Here is a 19,756-nt window from a genome sequence, read left to right on the forward strand (position 1 = left end):
AGTATATTGGTCACCTCGACGTCACATATCGCTTGGTCGTTTATAAATTAGCAAGAAAATCTGTCAATCCGAAGTAATTGTTTTTCTTCAGCTCAGAGACAGAACGCTTGCAAGAGATCCGAACTTCAGGTGGTGCATGGAGTGCTCGTCGGGATTCTTCGTGCATCCGAAACAAAAAAAGCTGCGTTGTCCTGAATGCCGTTCAGTCAGTTGCGCCACGTGTAGAAAACCGGTAAATATTTACTTGTAACTGTCTAAAATTCATCCTACATTTACATAATAGCTTCAAATTTTGATCGTTTTTTTTAAGGGTACTTTATATTTATTTTATATTGTATAACAAAATTCGTTGTTCATCGGATTTTTTGTCATAAAGTTTTAATTTTATTTCCTAGTGGACTTCGAATCACGAAGGTCTAACTTGCGAGCAGTATACTAAATGGGTGGAAGACAATGATCCCGAGCTCTCCCTGTCTGCTGTTCAGCAACACTTGCGCGACAATGGATTGGAATGTCCGAGATGTCATTTCAAATATTCCCTATCCAGGTAAATTATTTCAAAAATTGTTTCATCAAGTAAATGGGACTCAAATAAGAAGGGGATTTGTTTTTGTTTTGTTTTCACAATTGATAGCACTATCGAGTGGCATGATAAATAAATAAATAATAAATATATTAGGACAAATCCCACAGATTTCTCCCCATTAACATGTTCCGCAACGGATTTATATCTCTAAAATATTTTTAACTAGCAGTCCTACACCTGAAACTTCCTTAGAAATCACTCTTGGTGAAAACCGTACAAAAATCCGTCCGGTAATATTCGAGTTTATAGTGTTCATACAGACAGACGCGAATTCTTTTTTTAATATGTAAATTAATGAATTATCCGTAAAATTTATGAAAACTGCATTTTTATAGGGGCGGCTGTATGCATTTCACATGCACGCAATGCAAATACGAATTCTGTTACGGTTGTGGGAAGCCCTTCACAATGGGCGCGCGCTGTGGCCTCAGCGAGTACTGCGCCAAGCTGGGGCTGCACGCGCACCACCCCCGCAACTGCCTCTTCTATCTCCGCGATAAAGAACCGCATGAATTGCAAACTTTGCTGCAGGTAATTTTTACAACCGTGAATTTCCTCTAACCCATTGGCAGGTATCGAGAAAAATGAGCATTGATATATCGACAGTGAGGCCAAGAATAGTAAGACTATTGGCATTATAGAGTCAAGACAGAGTATCTTTCGGCATTTCAGCAATGGTCGTTCAAAAATGCTAGCAGTTTGTAGCTTTGAAAGAGATATTATAAGTGTTATTTAAATTTGAAGTTAAACACTGCTTTTAAAGGTCTAACTTTTGAATATTCCGAAGCACAAAGCTAATTTAATTTTTCTCGTCGCTCGGCCTCCCCACTACTGGTGGACTGGACCTTGGGAAGAAATTGTACGAACTTTGAGAAATAATTATGCAATATAAGACCTGTTTCGCCTGATGTGATGTGAATGGCGAGTTGGCCCTATCCAACGTTTGTAAAACACAATTTTTAACGCTAGATATATGTTCGATATGTTACATATATGTAGACTATCAGATACTTTATCAGCAAACAGTGAAAAATACCCTTCATATTTTTCTTTTTAAAATATAGATGAACAACGTACCATACGAAACGGAATCGCCAGAAGGTTGCACGAAGCGTTGCCCCATACAGTTGCAACGAGAGACTCCCACAGGACTGGTCGACGGCATTTGCGGCAGCGAAGTGCCTCCCAAACACGCAGGCTTGTGCAAGTACGTATGCATTTCTATGTCTATAACTCGAAGTTTACTAAAAATATTCATCAACAAATCTATCATTTTATTACAACATATATTATATATGTATATATAATATTATAAAATATAATTTTAACTATTATAGTTCGGAATAGACCGACGTAAACGTATTGTATATAAAATGTAACAGATGGCGATGCCTCTAGGCTAATTTGGACCACCACCTTTTATGTTTCAATGTTTTATTTTTACTTTATTTTACTTAATAACATTAATATTAAAATAAATTATAAAGGACACGGTACATACTAAAATACATTACATTTTAATGTATTAAACGACGGGAAGCCCCCTCGCCTACTATGTTTCAAATTCATAACTGGCTAAAACTAAAAACTTGAGTATTGCATGATTCTCAACCTATATTCAAATACGAGCTCTAATTACATTTGCTCGCAGAAATGTATCTAACTTACATGTAAGTAATAACACAGCTACCTCTTCCTGAATATTGTCAGAAACAATAGCGTATCTCAATTAGGTATAAAATAGGCAAAGGTGAAGTGGTTGGGTCGAAAGGGCGGGGCTCGGCGGTGAGCGGATATGTGTTTGCAGGAACCATTACTTGGAGTACCTGAGCAGAGTGGTGCGCGCGCGCGGCGTGGACCCGCTGCCGCTGCTGGGGGTCGACGACCTGGAGACGCTGGTGCGGCGCGCGGCGCTGCGTCTGCCGCCGCGGCCCTACGGCTCGCTCGAGGGGCTGTTCAAGCGCGCGCTGGCCGAGGTGTGTGACGTCGCTGTGTTTGCAGGCCGCACTACGTGGAGTACCTGGCGGCGCGGGCGCGGCCGCTAGACCCGCTGCCCATCATGGACGTGGCCGAGCTGGTGGCGGAGCTGCGCCGCCGCGCGCTGCCGCTGCCCGAGCGCGGGCCTTGGGACACCGACCCCATCTACGCCGGAATGTGCGCAGAGGTATCGCATCACGCCGTGCTAACGTCGGAGTTCGATCCTCGCCCACTATTCTCTCACATCCTAGCGTGTTCTATGATTCATTTGGGGCTGTGAGGCCACGAAACCCAGGGTTAGCTTAAAAATGAACCTAAAGATGTTAAAGATTTGGCGGTGATTTTCCAATCGCCCGTCTGCCTAACGTCAACTCTTCTTTGGGAATGCTCTTACTGCCTAACTGCCAAAGCTGTGTCACAACATACATAGAGTATATTTAGTATTTCTATTTTAGGCAGGTAGCAGTATCCACTACTATCTCCAACTTGAGTATCAATTTGATATCAATTTATTGCATTTAACGATCACTATAATTTTAATAATAATAGAAGCTCTAGTGCACGACCCAGAGATACCCCATATTATTGTACATATTTGTTATTAATTTACCTTCATAATTCGATGAAAAAATTTAAAAACTTTCTCAATCTCGTCAAATATAAGTGAGATCGTAATAGGTAACTATTATAAATGCCACAAATCCATGCCTAATTATTTTATTCATGTTTTAGATTGTACGAGAAAAAATACCATTGGAATGAAGAAATCAAACGTAGGCTGGAACTGATGTCACATACATTATCATCAAAGATACGAGTACAAGTCGTCTCACAACAAAGTATTATTCTATACAATAGTTAATATTCTATACAAAGCTACTCTTTATTTTGTATTAAGAAAAAAAATTATGAATTAACTTTAGAAATATAATAATTTATCAAACAATACATTTTGATTATTGAAATAAAATACTATATGATAAGTACAAATGTTTTATTTTTTATATTATAATACAAAAGTTCATCGCAAATGGGATCGCTTCTTGTTTACCGTAGTATCATCACCTCCTCGCAAAATGTTTGTCCATGTGTCTGTGGTCGCGCTGGATGTAGTGCCTGTTGGAGTGTATGCGGGCCTCGAGCGAGTCAGGCAGCGCAGGCGCAGCGCGACGCGGCAGGTCAGTGACCTCAGGCGACGCAGCGCGCTGCTGCGCCACGCGGCGCCCGCGCTCCAGCTCGCGCTCCGCCCCGGCCGCCGCCATCGCCGCCAGCTTCGCCGTACGCTCTGAGGAGCTCATCTCCTTCCCTCTCCTCTTACGCTCGCTGGAGTGTCTATAATCCCTATTATTGTGATCGGATCTAAATTCCGACCGTTTCCTACCATCGTCCCTCGTTGCCTCGTTTCTCTCGGAGTATCGGTCTTTTATATTTTTGTCGGAATTGTTTGATTTACCTTTTTTGTATTTGCTCTCGCAGTCAGAAGAATCATCACTTTTTCTCTTTCGAGATTCCTTATTTATATAGCAATCAGTATGATGACTAACTTCCTTAAAATCCTGTTTTGCAGATTTATTTACCACATCATCCAATTCATCAGAAGAATTGTGCTTATTCTTTTTTCTTTTTTTATCTTGCTTTTTTACCTTGTCATATTTATGTTTTTTCTTTTTCTTCTTTAATTTTTCTTCCTCAGATGATGATGAATCTGTGTCAGAATCTTCCGAGGCCAATAGTGTCGCCAAGTTAATACCTTTTTCTCCACCCAAAGCATTGAGTTTTTCTGCCAGCTGTTTATCTAAGTCTGTATTTTTCTTTTTTGATTTTTTCTTTGACTTATGACCCTTTTTTTGATCCTAAAACAAGCAAAAATATTAGAAATGGAAACTTTGTTTTTATAGAGAAAAAGAAGCACAATCTGTTATTTTATGTAATAACTATTGGAATACTCACTTGTTCCTTTCTTAATAACTCTGTCAATCGCCGTCTTTGCAATGGGTTGTTAAGAAGAGCTGCGCGAGCTGCTCGCTCCCTCTCTTTCACCAGCAGTAGGGGATCCTCCCGAATTTTCCTTGCCAAGTCTACCTGGGCATCACCAGCTGAAGACAGCATGCTGGACCCGACCACTCGCCGAGCCACAGCTGGAATGATTTCTTGTTCTTTTTTCTCTGCATTATCATAATTCTTGTCTATGGATTTACCAAGAAGATAATCCTCCTGTTGCACTTTTCTGTCTGGTTTCTGCAATATCATATTGTCTTTGTTAATAAGGTAACTTTTTTAAAATATAAACAATGAATTTTTTAAAGAATTCACCAACAAATACTGCGCAGTGAAGACAAATTTGCCCCCTGTTGCTTATGTACATACCAGCAGTGTCAAGAAAACATTAGTAATTTTTATTATAGCTTATGTATTTAAGCCCCACTGCTGGGGAAAAGCCTTCCCTAACTTCCTCCATTTAGTCCTTATTACTACATTTTTAAATTACTAGTATCAACAACAAGAGAGCACTGCCATAATAGTTAATAACTTAAGCCTGTAAGCTGTCACAAAGAAATGTTTTTTATTATACAACCTTAGATTTCAAGTCATATTTTTTTAAGATATAATATATTAAATCTTACATCATACATCCAATGTAAACGATTATCATTGGATCCAGAAGACGAAGCTACATTTTGTTTAATCATGCTGTTGAGTTCAAATCGATCTCTTTCTTCAGCATGTTCCCGTTGCAATTCTTGAATACGTTTTTTTTCTTGTGCAGCAGCTTGCTCTGCCTTCCACACTCGCTCCTGATTCTTCATAGTGTTGGGATGCCATGATTTCTTAGAATTCTATAATATTAATAATTATTATCATAAAACCAAGACGAGGTAGAAGTAAACTTTGGGTGTCATTTTGTATCATTCCATGTAATGAACTTTCTGAACACACAGGAACTTTCTTGGGAATGTTAATGTGAGTGGTTTGATTATGAGTGGTATGACATTATTTTCCACAACAACAACACAACTGCACACATCCACAGCATATCATTTACAATTTGTATTCTCAACTTTGCATGTTCCTAGTTGCATTGGAGCTGTGACATCCCAAAGCCCAGGGTTAGTGTATAAAATTGCCATTAAATTTGGAAGATTTGGTTATGATTTTACAACCTGTCGCCCGCCTGACGCAAACCCACTTTGGGAATGCTATTGTTGTCCATCAGCTGTCAAGGATTTGTGTTCCTTATTCGCCTCATACGACATCCATGGGTGGATATGGAGTAGTCCTATTCTAGGGCAGAACCACATGCCACATTCACAATCTTATTCTTGCTATGGCAACAAACAATTTGTTTTCGATTTGGCACAGTATGTGTTACAAACTAAACTTGTTGTGCTGTATGTTTAAAGGGTAAAACACCCATTATAGATTTTCCTGTGGTATGGGTAGACTCCTATCAGTAGACAGAGTAATACTGTTCAGTAAACAGGAGTAATACTGTTCAGTGGAAATACAGAAATAATTCTTACAAAAAAACGAAATATTCGTTTTTTTTTGTAAGAATTATTTTTAAGCAGCAATCTGTCTTGATCTTTACTGAACCGTGAGAGAAAGATACAGTGATAATTTTACGTAGCATTACAAAAATTGGGTTTCAAAATTATAAAAATATGCTTACTAAATCACCACCTCCCATATCAGATACGTTCAGTTAATTGACAACAAATTCTGAAACGTCTGTATGCTATCACAATGGAATGTGACCTGACAAAAAAATACGAAAACTATAAATCTCAAGATAAATCAATTACTACAGACAGTTTCGAATGTGCAATGAATGTGAAATATAATACAAATAACATTATTTGCCCATATTTGCCTTTAATGCTACCTATCAAATATGTAGGTACCTAGCACGTACCTACCTACTAGGTAATAAAATTGTTGACATTGACATACATTTGTCACTGACAGCAGTGCTTTTTTCATCATTCGTTAGTTAGGCACTGATCATGAAGCTATAGATAATATTGGAGCCAACGCTTTTTTTGTGCGAAGCACAGGTATAAAAACATTACATTGTAATAAACCATAGATATAAAAAACATTACCTACATTTAAATCTGTGTAATAAACATGGAATAGGGAGTATTACTGACTGCGCATTTATCCTGCCAGAGTGCAGCCTGCACTGTATGCTTGGTAAACAAAAGCATTGCCGCCTTTTGCTAAGTTGATGAAAACGTTTATTTTACAGTACTTTATTAATCCTTTTATTACGTAAGCATTCGTTTGTAAATATGTACAACAGAACGGTTCGGGTGCCGAAATATTGGGAAACATCGTTTTCCAAAAGATAAAAAACTTCGAAAACTATGGGAAACCGCCACAAAGCTGCAAAATTTTCGAGCCAATAAATGGTCAAAAATATGCTCGGGACACTTCGCAATTGACTTATGAAAATATGTACTTCATACAGGTAAGGCTTTCAGTCAAAATCAAGTTTATCAGTTTATCACCACAGTTGACCAAATAATGCAGAATATAACCTAAAATGGTGTTATTAAGTAAATTAAATAGGTTTATCTATATCAATGCGTCGAACCAACGAACGTAGGTCGTTTCATGCATGAAGAATGAAGTAATCTTTGAGATATAATTATCTCACTAAATTTAATAAAATCACGACTATCTACTGCTATAGTACTGCTTTTATATGAGATAACTGGGTGTGATTATAACAATGCAAATTGAAATGAGTGCCATCTTCTGTCTATTTCATGTAAACATCTAAAATTGAGCAAAATTCAAGCGTGAAATAAAATATTTCACAGTCATCGAATTATAATAGTAGCGGACTTATTATATTATTTTATTAGCTTTTGCCAGCGGCTTCGCCGACGTTTATTTTATGCATTCGCTTATAATTTATCATTATTATTACCAATATCACGGTTTTTAAGCAACGTATCGCAAACCTATACCAGATTTTAAATTAGTATACTATTCGCTATACAACTGTGAAATCTGCAATTACGCGAACAAACATTAACGCTTACAGGTTTATTCACAGACCATCTAACCAAATTTAAGGGCTAAATGGTCTATTGGTTTTATTATATGTATGCATTTACTAGCTTTTGCCAGGGCTTCGCTCGGGTTTATTTTATGCGTCCGCTAATAACTTATTATTGTCAATATCTCGGCTTTTAAGCAACGTATCGCAATGAAACCTATACCAGATTTTAACTTAGACTATTCGCTATACAACTGTGAATACCGCATCAAATTCCATCCAGTAGTTTTAACGTTCTACGGAACAAACATATAGCCCACTTACAGTTTTATTATACGTATGTATAGATGAGATACCTATAGACGCCGTAGTCAACTAGTAAAAATAGCCATTCAATTAAACAGCTAGCCCTTCAATTGAACAATGTCATTCAACGAAACGTCTATTTAGTTTTGCAGTCGAATGAATTCAATAATTAGTAAATGTGTTAGACACCGGCTGCGAACAACGCCACGCGCCCGCCGCTCGTTTGAAGTTAGTTTTTGCGCCACTGCGGCATGTAAGTACATATTTACTTTTGTCAATTAAGTAGGTACTTAAGCACATTGTATTGATTTTCATAGTTTCATTTATATGAAATAGGATTATGCATGAATGAATAGAACCTGAATAGGTACGTAGGAAGATTTTACATTTTGTAAACATTAAAACATATTGAATTCGTTAGCCCCCGGAAGTAAGGACATATATACATGTACCTACAATTACTCAAAATCAAAAACAGAAATAAAAAATCAAATATCCTTCATTATATTATTTAATAGGAAAGTACATTATTGTAGATGAATATAAAAATTACAACGACGGCACAAATGCTGCTTATACGAAGTCTTTTAAATGTTAATTATTTTTCTATTAATACCTATGTACTTATTAACTAAACTACACTTAAATAAAAAAGACTTAGCCTACTCGCAACCCTATAAATGAAAGAATAACAAAATAAATCACGCTACGAACGATGCTGTAACTAGGTACCTACTACAAAGTTTGCACATCATCAACAATAAAATTAGCATAAAAGCACGTTCTTTATTAAATACTTAGTACATATTATTGAATATCATTACACTATAATATTATTCTTAAAGCTAGCTAGGATGCATCGACCACTGCAGGTGCAAATTGTATAACAGAAGTATGTCGCACGACTGGCACAGGTGCCGGCTCAGGCTGAGGTATAAACTTGCGCTTTCGCGGTGGTAATGTAGAATGTACGGATATATACTGCGAAGGAGTCGGAGCTTGACTAGGTAAAGGTATCGGAGATAGAGACGACGGAGCAGCAACAGCAATCGGTGCACTCTGACATTGCGGAGAAGGCGGAGAACTAGGTGGTGTTGGAGGCAATTGTTGAAGAGCGGCTTCTACTAAATCGCACATTACGTTACCATTCACTACAATTGGCACTGATGACTGTAATGTTTGTGTGCGAGGAGTTTCAGCACCATGCTCTTTATAAATATGTGCCTCCATTTGTTTTTTAGTGTTAAATGTTCCATCGCATACTGTGCAACGATAGCAACGTTCACCATAATGTTGAAAACGATGCAGTTTTAACACATGATTATATCCAAAATCTCGAAGGCAAATATCACAAGTATAAGGCCGTTCGCCTGTGTGGGTTCGAGAATGCACTTTTAATTGCTTTGAGCAAGTAAATCCTTTTCCACATCCAGGTGCAGGGCACCGATAAGGCTTTTCTCCAGTGTGTGTTCGTAGATGAATAACTAACTGACCAGACTGGATAAATGTCTTGTCACAATGTGGGCAAGCATGAGGACGTTCACCAGTATGAATTCGAGCATGTCGGTGAAGCTTTCCCGAATGTTCAAAGGCTGCGTCGCAGACGTTACAGCGATACGGTCTCTCTTTCGTATGAATACGACGGTGTACTTGAAGATTCTCTTTGACACTAAACATCTTGTGGCAGTACTCACATTCAAAGGGTCGCTCACCGGTATGAGTTCTATAATGCCGGACTAATCTCGCAGGAACAGCAAAAGTTTTGTGACATACATCACATCGATGAGCATCAGCAGCAACACGGTGGGAGCGTGCGTGAGCCGTTAGAGCACTCCGGGTAGAGAGTGTCAAGCCGCAATCACCGCACTGATGAACCCGTTCTTCGTCACCTGTCGAACGATACGATTTAAATTTAGACACCATTGTAGAAATGCAGTCCATTTTTGTAATAAACTAAGTTTAACGGAAGCCCGCGACGACCGTTCACAACGCGTAGTGTAGCACAATATGGTGTGAATGCAACGATCAGGAATATCAGGATGCACTGCACTACGACCACAAAGGGGAGTGAGCGGGAAGGGGGAGCGGAATGCTGAAGAGTGAATGTCCTCTGAGCGCACGTGGAGGCCTACACTGCGGTTTCGGCGCATCGATACCACGGTACGGGCCTCCACGTGTTTGGGCCGTCGATCTCGAAGTCCGTGTTCTAGTAAGAACCCCTCTCCCCTGCCACCACACCCTATCTCATGCCATTTTGTTTGACCAATTTCAATGTTTGTAGGTTGGTATGTTCTTAAAAATAATATTAATACATTTTAATGTAATATTTTGTACCTAAACGCACATAACAGAATGAAATAGGTATTACCTAGGATATTCTCATCGGATCATCATAAAAAATAATTTTAATTAAGTAGGTAGGTACTCTAGATATAGGAAAAATATATTCGCCGTTCCCCGAATTTACCTAAATAGGTAAGTATACTCGTACAATGCTAGGTATATCTTATGTACTAAATACAAGGTGTACGTAATAATGATAAGTAATAAATTAAGCGAAAATTGTTTATAAATGTGCTTGCTTACCTATCATGTTCCACGATGATAATGATTGATCACTTTCTCAAGCAATGTAGGACTAATGGCTTTATTGTTGATGTAGGTTGCGCACGGAGTTTGTGATATAACAAAACGCGCGCTCAACCGGCGGCGACCCGAGGCTGAATGCGATGCGGCGCAACGATGGATGGCGGGCGAGTGGCGTGGCGCAGCGCAGAGAACAACGACCGGTCCGATGGAATTTACTTGCGACACTGACAATAACGCGTCATCGTCATCAGTCGCAGTTGCAGTCTCGCACACAAACATTATTGTTTTGTGAGGTTCTTCTATTGAGATAAATAGTACCTACGTAAGCCTATAATGATTCTGTAGCTAAATACCTACTTGAATAATTTAATAGCTAGATCCTACATGATTGATACATAGGTCCTACCTATATAAGGTGCGTTGAGGGCGTGAAATGCAATGTACCTACTGTAATTGTGCGATGGCATCTCTAATACCTATACCTACTACCTATAGGTAGTATGGTACGTGATCAAAGCTATACTATTATTTTAAAAAGGTAAACGTTTAAGTGAGTTTGTGACTTTGTATGTTTGAGGCGGGTAATCTCCGAAACTACCGAACCGATTTCAAAAATTCTTTCACCATTGGAAAGGTACATGATTGAAGATTGCTATAGGCTATACTTTATCTCAAAATTGTCACGGGACCGAAGCCTCGGGCGACATGTATAAACTATAATGAGCCCTAGGTACTATTTGCATAATACATATACCTATAATACCTAGGTTTTTACTTAGGTATCTATAGTAGATTCTATTAAGAATAGTATACCTTGGTGTACGAGCATTCCCATGTTAGGTACCTAACTTAGGCAAGTGGTAAGTAGGTACAAGTGGTAGGTAACAAAAAACGAGATAGGTAAGTACTCATTTTATTGTTCAAATAAGTATTAATTATGAATTATTTTATCTTATAAATAGGTACCTAGGTACCTACTTTTATCATTTTAGGTGTATTCATAATATCACCTGCAGTGAGCGAACGGAACGCGCAAAGCAGGCGCGGGCGGGGGGCGAGCAGAACAGGGGAAACGATACACGTGGAGGCCTACCGCGGTTTCGCCGCGCGTGTGAACTCTCGTCTCGACATCAGTGCGCGTGCGTAGCTTCGGTCTTCCTCCCCTCACCACACCGCGCATTTCCCCGCTTTGCTTCTGAATCTGTCTACTATACACGGTTCACACTGTCTAGGCCAACCTACCATTAACTATGATAGGTAGGTACGAAAGTGTCCCACGCAGATATCTCGTAACCGTAACCTAGAGTGACCTTATTGTTGGGTCTTTTTATTTGGCTACTATTATTTAAATATAGGTGGACAAATAGTATTAAAAATATTGACTGAAAATTCCCATTACCTGCCCACCTGTGACATACCTACTTAAAATGCACATATCTGAAGGATAGCTACCACATAGCTACAATAAATATCTTACTCAAAGTCAGATCTGAAAAAAAAATGTCGTGTAGACATCGAAAAGTTGTTTCGGAAAAAATGATTTAAACAAATATTTTACTCTTATTCATTTGCAAGATAATGAACCAGGGTCAAATTAAATCAAATACTAGGTATCAGAATCAAGGCTACTGCAGGCTACAGTCAGTACAACTAATCAATACATAGGTATACCACTGAGCTGAGGAGGATCAAATTTTTACATCGTATTTTTTTTAAATCGGTAGGTAGGTAGGTACCGACTGGCGTGAACTTGTCTAACGAATAGAATGCGAGTTTTGTCTGTCTGTCCGTAACGCGCATCACGCGAAATCTACGCAACCCATATAGGTACCTACTTGAATAATATTTTATTGCTATAAATATAATAAAAACCTAGGGAAAAACACATTCGCCTACTTTTCATGTGGATAGTATAGTGAGGGAGCGAGGTTTAGTGTTGGGGCTTAATGGGCTGGCAGTGGCAGCATATGGGTTGAGCCAAATACTGATAAATTTGTTTATACGACTTTTTTATCTATATAAATTTATATATATTATAGATATATAAATTTAGAATATAGGTATATAAATTTGTCCACAAAAAGGGAAGATTATTTATTGCCCATCAGTGGAACTTGATAACTACACAAAAAACAAATTACCTACTTTTATCTTACTAACCGCTACCCGGGGCTTCGCTCCCCTGGGAATTTCAGGATAAAAACCCGTGTACCAAATTTCATAACAATCCGTACAGTAGATTTCGCGTGAAAGAGTACGTACCTAACTCAGATCATTTTGTGAGTACCTACCTAACAATATACATCCTCAGAAACTTTCAAAGAAATCTAAATAGGTAAGAAGTTACTTACCCAAATAGGGCAATTTACGCAAAGCTCAGCGCAGAAGGCGCTACTGGTACAACTAAGGTACACAAACATTGAGGCAAAAAGCGTTAATTTTCAATATTGTTGCAGATATACGACCAAAAATACCTTCTATGCAATCGTGGTGCGAGTTTAAAGGAAAAAGGAAGGATTTAGTGGATTATCCTGAAAATAATAACACTATTTTAGGTTATGTTCTGCATTATTTGGTCAACTGTGGTCATAAACTTGATTTTGACTGAAGATCTTATCTGTATGAACATTTTAATAAGTCTTCACGTGTGAAGTGTTCCGAGCTTCTTTTCGACCGTTTACTGGATCGAAAATTTTACAGCGTGAGGCGAATCCCATAGTTTTCGAAGTTTTTTTATCTTATAGAAAACGATTTTTCCCAATATATCGGCACCCGAATATGTTACATTGTTGTATATTTTCACAAATGAATGCTTACATTTTGAAAGGATTAAAAGTACTCTAAATTAAACGTTTTAATCGACATAGCAAAAGCTTTCGTGTACCTAACATACAGTGCTGTACTCTGGCGGGATAAATGTGCAGTCCTACTCCCTATTTATCTTACTTGGGTGAATTTCATGGCTCTTTGAACGCGGCGTGTAGCGTTTCTTTAGTGTCGCATTTTTTTTAAGATTTATTTTTTAAATTATACGCTTACCATTATTGTTTCTTACAATGTTTTTTTCTAATAATATATAAAAGTACATAATGTACACAATTAACTTACATGGAAATATATGAGAAACGAGATGACCAGTTCCCTCTGGCAGTACCCGTTCACGAGTTGACGCATGGGACAGCCATCGCGTAGCTCAACCATAATAGAGGGAACCTTACGACCCGGCCCACGACGCCACTACCAGATTGACTATTTGAGTGAGCATGACACACTCGATTCCCATGACTTCATAATTACAAATCTTATTTGTTGAAATAGAAGTATAATTCAGACACTTGAAAATCACAAATCATGTACATGTGTTATAAATAAAATTTTAATGGTACAATATATGAATTATTATAATATAAAAAATAAAATAAAAAACAGTAAAATAAAAAATAGGATATTTTAAGTGTGGAGTGGCAAAGTTGTCGGGAGGATCCATGCATTTTTATCAATCAAATAGGTGTTAATTGTGTAATATGCTTTATCCATTAATTTTTTCTTAACATAAGTAATTTTTTCATTGGCAGATTAATAGCCTCTGCAGGGAGTTTATTGAATAATTTTACATTTTGACCCACAAAAGACCGTCGAACCTTTTTAAGCCTGAATCTGTTCATACAAAGTATGTGCGTATTTCGAGTGTTTACACTATTTACTTTTTTTAATTTTTTATAAGTATATAGATGTAAATTTGATTTGACAAAAATAAGCACATCAAAGATATACTGAGATACAACAGTGAGGATGTTAATTGATTTGAAGAGAATCTCGAGGTTTTAATCCGTAAATAAAATTAATAGCTCTTTTCTGTAATACAATTTTTTTCCTATCTCAGCTGCATTACCCCAAACTAATAGTCCGTAGGACATAATGCTATGAAACTAGTCTTACTTTCAAGTAGGTAATGGATTGGAAAGAAGATTCGTAGCCAAATCCATTCTAGCTGCGCATTGTAAACATAGAAGTCAAATTTAAATTAGGTTAGGCAAAGTACTTAAATTGGTATAGGTACATACATAGTAACGTACCTATACATATGAAACGTATTTCATTTTTAATATTTCAAATTCGTTGTCTCTCAATATTGATTACTTAGGTAGTACCTACCTACCTATAGCAATCAGACTTTCAGCTTCGAACTTGCTTTTTGTGGTTTTTTTTTTCATTACTCGTCTAGGAAATTATTTGTAATTTTGTCTGCGCCATTCATGGATTTAGTACTTCGTTGGCGCCTTTATAATAAGTACCTACCATGACATAAACAAGGTAGGTACTTACAAAGTTGTTGGTTTGGCAACTAGGGAAACGAAAAAATAGGAAAGCAGTCCCTAGGCTCTGACGCTCCACGGCTGAAGAAACCGGGAAAAATATATTCTTAGGTATCAAAATTTGTGTTAATGTTACGTAGCGCAGCATAAGTAAGTAGGTCCTACTTACGTGAAAAATATCTGTATTGTACTTTATCTAGATACTATATAAAGCGGGGCGGTGGCGGCAGAGGAGGGGACACGCAGGTTGGACGGTAGAGGAGCTAGCGACGCGGGGGACGAAACGCCGACACGCGCTACACGGTCACCGAACGTTCGAAACCACAGAAAAGAGGCCATGCGGCTCGTGCGCCCGATTCAACCTTCCTCAACGCGACCGCAACTGACCCGCGCGTCGTTGGGCGACGCCGTCCCCGCACTTCCACCTTCCTCACCTCTTGTCCTATGTTCTCCTCTGATCTTTTTTTTATTTTACTTAAGGTACAACATTGACATGTAATAAATAAGATTTCGATCGGTAAGTATCGGTTTACGATCCAAACACACATGATATGGTACCTATTTATATTTTTCCAAGGAGTTTCCGGAAATGAGGGACCATTTCTTCTTTTTCGTTTATTGAAATTGCCCCTCAACTCAAAATTGTACCTATATGTAAGTAGGTAGGTACCTACCTACCTAATCAAAATGAAACTATACCTATGTAGGTATGTACTTTATTTTATTTTATAGGTACATATCTACTTACACATAGGCACCTACAACCTAAGTAGATACCTACTAATTACAGATAGTTAGGTAAGGTATACAGTAACCTACATGAACATGTTTTGTATTAAGTACCAATAACTATTTCTTCCATAAAGGTTTTCGTAACCATAGGTACCTATTGGTATAATCTACTATTACACTAAAGTAATATACATATATATATTATGTACCTACTTACATAAAATATACCACCTACTAAAGTCTGATGGACGACGGACGTATTGTATTGTGTATATTGTATAATTTGTTTGAGGCATGTCCTAAAGTTTTATTGACTTGCAAATTTGGTGAAAATTTCATGAAAATTCTTTCGCGTAAACGTTCATTCGGTGGTGCATCGCAGCAGTCACAAGATTACGCGGAAACGTGGATCGTAGTGATGTATCTTTCGCGGTAACGACAGCCAGTACAGTCACACAGTAGGTATAACAAATAGTAGTCGGTGGAGTACCTACATGTGGAGTAGCCAGTGGTGAGATTCTTTAGGGGGGCTTTAGTAGGTATTCATCGATGTTTATTGCATTGTAATTTCGTAAGTAGTTAGAGTATCGAGAAAAATAGATTTTTAGGGTTCAATACATCAAAATCAAAAGGTTAATAAAAGTGATACTGATAAGTTGTGGTCTTGTTGAACGGCGAGCCTGATTTACGATAGTCATCCATGTCCCATACTTATTTTATAACATAGGTAAAACAAAGTCCTCAGCCGCGTCTATCTGTCTACTTGCGATAAACTCAAAAACTACTGCACAGTTTTAGATATAGTGTCATTCCTAACGAAGGTTTCTAAACCTTCCTCAGGAATCGGTCGAATCCATCGCAGCAGTCGAAACGCTCTGCAAACCACCCTTAGGTGTAGACACTGTAGACAGAGAAAAGTATAGACCGTATTTACGTGCGTAGATCACTGTTATCGTTAACGGGTTTCTACACAGTGACTGGAACATCATTACTGATTATACTGGTTATCTGGTTATCCCATTAATATTATAAACGCTAGTTTGTGGGTGTTTCTGTTACGCTTAAACGGCTGAACCAATTTTTATGAAATTTGGTAAGGAGGTAGCTTATGTAGTAGAGATACATTTTATCCCAAAAATACACGATTCCCGTAGGATTTGATCTATAAGTCTGATAGTCAAAGGCGCTTTATAAAGGAGATGGCGCTACCGTGCATAAAAACTTATACATAGGCTGCTATTTATGTATCCGGAATAACAAAATTAAACAAACATATATTATTACATATGGTTTTATTGTTTCTCGAAGTATTCTCCGCGATGATCTATGCACTTCTGCATACGATGAAACCAATTTTCAAAGCACTTTTTCCATTCTGATTGAGGTATGTCCAAAACGTGTGTTTTGAACGCATCAACGGCCTCTTCGCGGCTCGAAAAACGTTGACCACGTAATTTATTTTTAATGTTTGGAAATAAATAAAAATCATTGGGTGCCAGGTCGGGGCTGTACGGCGGATGACCCGTCAATTCAATCTTTTGACCCTCCAAAAAATATTTGTTTCAGCCGACTTGTGGCAGCTAGCATTGTCGTGATGAAGTATGATTCTACGTTGTGGGTTGTTCTTTCGTATTTTTTCAAAGACTTCTGGCAAACAAATGGTGGTGTACCATTCAGAATTAACCGTCCTACTATTCTCTAGTGGCACTGTAGCTACATGTCCGTTGATACCAAAAAAACAAGCGACCATTTGCTTTAAAGTGCTTCTCGCACGAACAACTTTTGTTGGATTCGGTTCATCTTGAAAGACCCACACCGTTGACTGCTGTTTAGTTTCAGGGTCATAAGCATAGATCCAGGTTTCGTCACCTGTGTAGATATTATAAACAGCTTTTGACGTGCCACGGTTGTATTTTTTTATCATTTTCTTACACCAGTCGACACGAGCCTATTTTTGATCTACGCTCAAGTTGTGCGGAATCCAACGCGAACAAATTTTTTTAACAATTAAATGTTCGTGTAATATCGCGTGTATACTCGTCATACTAATGCCCAGAGACGCCTCTATCTCGCGGTATGTAACATGACGATCTTGCATTACTAATTGTCGCACAGCATCAATATTTTGTTGTACCACTACCGATTTAGGACGACCCTCCTTAATTTCATCCGTGAGCATAGACCGTCCACGTTGAAATTCCTTAAACCAATAATACACAGTGGTTTTCGATGGTGCTTCATCTCCAAAAGTTAAAATCAGTTGTTCGATGCACTGTTTTTGAGTTAATCCACGCCGAAAATCATAATAAATCATCGCGCGAAAATGTTCACGAGTTAAATCCATGGCAATGAAGACAAGCTATTTTCAAAATTGGCGCCAATTGAAAAAAACAAATGACAGGGACATGAAAAATATTTATTCTCTAGCCGAAGAGTTCTATTTTCAAATGTTGTAATTACTTTTTAAATATTCTAGAATTATTGGCCAGTTCCGGATACATAAATAGCAGCCCTCGTATGTGGCCGTCCAAAAAGGACCTTATGGCGGCTGGCACTTAGGTCTTAATTGCCGTTGTTGGAATACAAAACAACGGGACCAACAAATGCAAATGCCGGGCGCCTTAAGGTCCCGTTTGATTTGGACGGCCACATATGTATTTTTTAAAACAAATACGCTGGTAACACCGCGGGGTGCGGTTAGTTTTTAATAAAACTGTTGTTTCGACTGACAAGGTTTAACACAGACCATGGAATACGGCTAAATCGTCTGTAAGGACGAGAACCCCGGTCTCGGATAATTTATATCTCTCTACTTTTAGGTCGTAGGTTGGCCTCTCTGTAAGGAGCAGGAGAAAATGTACTTTGACACCTTGCATCATAAAGTGGATTCCGAATACAAAAAACAGTAGGTATGTGTGCACCGTCGCGTCGGTACAAATCTGAAAGGAAAATAAATCCTAACGTAGGTAAACGTAACCCGATTTTATTTTTCTAGTGTCAGTGTCATATCTGTCAAAGTCAAGACAAAACGAGTTCAATTCCGCCATGTTTGTATGTAGAAAGCTTCGTCTAAATTGAAGGTTTAATAACGAATAAATTTTATATTAATCGGAACTTTGCGGAATAATCAACTGCAAAAATGGTTTGTAATTATTGTGTTATCCATATTTTTCAGTAATTTACGTAATTCATATTATATTTCGGTTTGTTTTATAGGAGCTAGCCGGTAAATTTTGTTTAGATCTAACCTACTATACTACCTATATACCGTTGAATTTAACAAAATAAATGCATACATATCAGTAGAGTTATTTGCATAAAGGCAATATTTTTATATTCTATGTATTCTAGTTTTTATTTTCTAATAATGCCTAGGTTCAATACAAATTGTATGTAACGCTAAAATTTTTGTTTCAGACTATCGGAAAGAATAATAAAATGCAGCAGCATTTAAATTATCGCGTACGGGTTATACTTCAGGATTCTCGTACGTTTATCGGTACTTTCAAGGCTTTCGACAAACATATGAATTTGATTTTGGGAGATTGTGAAGAATTCAGAAAAATTAAATCTAAGAACAGTAAAACTGTTGATAGAGAAGAGAAAAGAACTTTGGGATTTGTTCTGTTACGTGGAGAAAATATTGTTTCTCTAACTATTGAAGGCCCACCACCTCCTGAAGAAGGTTTGCCACGAGTCCCTCTACCTGGTGCCATGGGTGGACCTGGAGGAGGCCGTGCTGCCGGTCGTGGATCAGGTCCAGGTGGAGCCCCTCCTGGATTACAAGGTCCTGCAAGGGGTGTTGGTGGTCCATCTCAACAACACATGGCACCTGGTTCCAGAGGACATCTGTCTGCACCACCACAAATGCGTGGAGGTCCTATGATGGGTGGCCCACCCCCAGGCATGATGGGAGCCCCCCCTGGCATGGGTCGCGGCGGTCCTGGAGGACGTGGTCCGCCTGGTATGCGTCGATATTAGTTTAGATGGCTTCAAGACATGCCTTATGGGTTGACAATTTATCAAAAACTTTGTTCAGCAAAGTTTGTGGATACATACACTTTCTATGTGGTATGTATTAATTGTGTATGTTAAAATGTGTCAGATTATTGACATAATGCAGTGATAATTAAAAAGTGCATAGATTTAAGTATGTATGTATGTTTACTAATAGAAGATTAAGGTTTGAAAGTCTTGTTATTTAATATTCCTACTTTGTTGCGTAACTTTATAGAAGGCTGC

General features: G+C 38.2%; 4 protein-coding genes and 1 long non-coding RNA gene across 9 annotated transcripts in view; 3 read left to right on the forward strand and 2 right to left on the reverse strand.

Moving 5' to 3' along the window:
- LUBEL (Linear Ubiquitin E3 ligase) overlaps positions 1–3,519 on the forward strand; it is a 56,349-nt gene extending 52,830 nt beyond the window's left edge. For 3 of the 4 annotated variants that reach the window (XM_053750980.1, XM_053750993.1, XM_053750975.2), the window contains exons 19-24: positions 92–232; positions 396–547; positions 922–1,117; positions 1,651–1,793; positions 2,394–2,562; positions 3,296–3,519. In XM_053750980.1, the coding sequence (XP_053606955.1) occupies positions 92–232; positions 396–547; positions 922–1,117; positions 1,651–1,793; positions 2,394–2,562; positions 3,296–3,325 (831 nt within the window). In that variant the 3' untranslated portion in view covers positions 3,326–3,519. Of the gene's footprint in view, positions 1–91; positions 233–395; positions 548–921; positions 1,118–1,650; positions 1,794–2,393; positions 2,563–2,587; positions 2,751–3,295 lie in introns of all 4 variants that reach the window. The other variant, XM_053750985.1, reaches the window with a different exon arrangement.
- Positions 3,520–3,540: 21 nt separating this feature from the next.
- Positions 3,541–6,491, reverse strand: Cwc25. The gene is made up of 4 exons (XM_053751027.2): positions 6,234–6,491; positions 5,188–5,400; positions 4,514–4,801; positions 3,541–4,416 (listed from the first exon to the last, which is right to left on the reverse strand). The coding sequence occupies exons 1-4, from the start codon at positions 6,249–6,251 to the stop codon at positions 3,625–3,627; spliced, it is 1,311 nt and encodes a 436-aa protein (XP_053607002.1). The 5' UTR covers positions 6,252–6,491; the 3' UTR covers positions 3,541–3,624.
- A 1,881-nt stretch (positions 6,492–8,372) lies between these two features.
- Positions 8,373–10,622, reverse strand: LOC128673287 (Krueppel homolog 1-like). Its single transcript, XM_053751041.1, has 2 exons — positions 10,464–10,622; positions 8,373–9,766 (listed from the first exon to the last, which is right to left on the reverse strand). Exons 1-2 carry the CDS (start codon positions 10,468–10,470, stop codon positions 8,727–8,729), a joined length of 1,047 nt encoding a protein of 348 aa, XP_053607016.1. The 5' UTR covers positions 10,471–10,622; the 3' UTR covers positions 8,373–8,726.
- Positions 10,623–10,653: 31 nt separating this feature from the next.
- Positions 10,654–14,927, forward strand: LOC128673296 (uncharacterized). 2 transcript variants are annotated; one of them, XR_008405066.2, is made up of 3 exons: positions 10,654–10,788; positions 11,459–11,723; positions 12,923–14,927. It is a non-coding gene; the product is annotated as an uncharacterized LOC128673296 (long non-coding RNA). The 2 variants fall into 2 exon arrangements; XR_008405065.2 differs by having other exon boundaries at positions 10,677–10,788; positions 11,429–11,723.
- A 3,577-nt stretch (positions 14,928–18,504) lies between these two features.
- SmB (Small ribonucleoprotein particle protein SmB) lies at positions 18,505–19,705 on the forward strand. The gene is made up of 2 exons (XM_053749993.1): positions 18,505–18,656; positions 18,932–19,705. The coding sequence occupies exons 1-2, from the start codon at positions 18,654–18,656 to the stop codon at positions 19,493–19,495; spliced, it is 567 nt and encodes a 188-aa protein (XP_053605968.1). The 5' UTR covers positions 18,505–18,653; the 3' UTR covers positions 19,496–19,705.
- The last annotated feature ends 51 nt before the right edge of the window (positions 19,706–19,756 follow it).

This window comes from Plodia interpunctella, chromosome 1, assembly GCF_027563975.2.
Source record: "Plodia interpunctella isolate USDA-ARS_2022_Savannah chromosome 1, ilPloInte3.2, whole genome shotgun sequence".
Lineage (NCBI taxonomy): Eukaryota > Metazoa > Arthropoda > Insecta > Lepidoptera > Pyralidae > Plodia > Plodia interpunctella.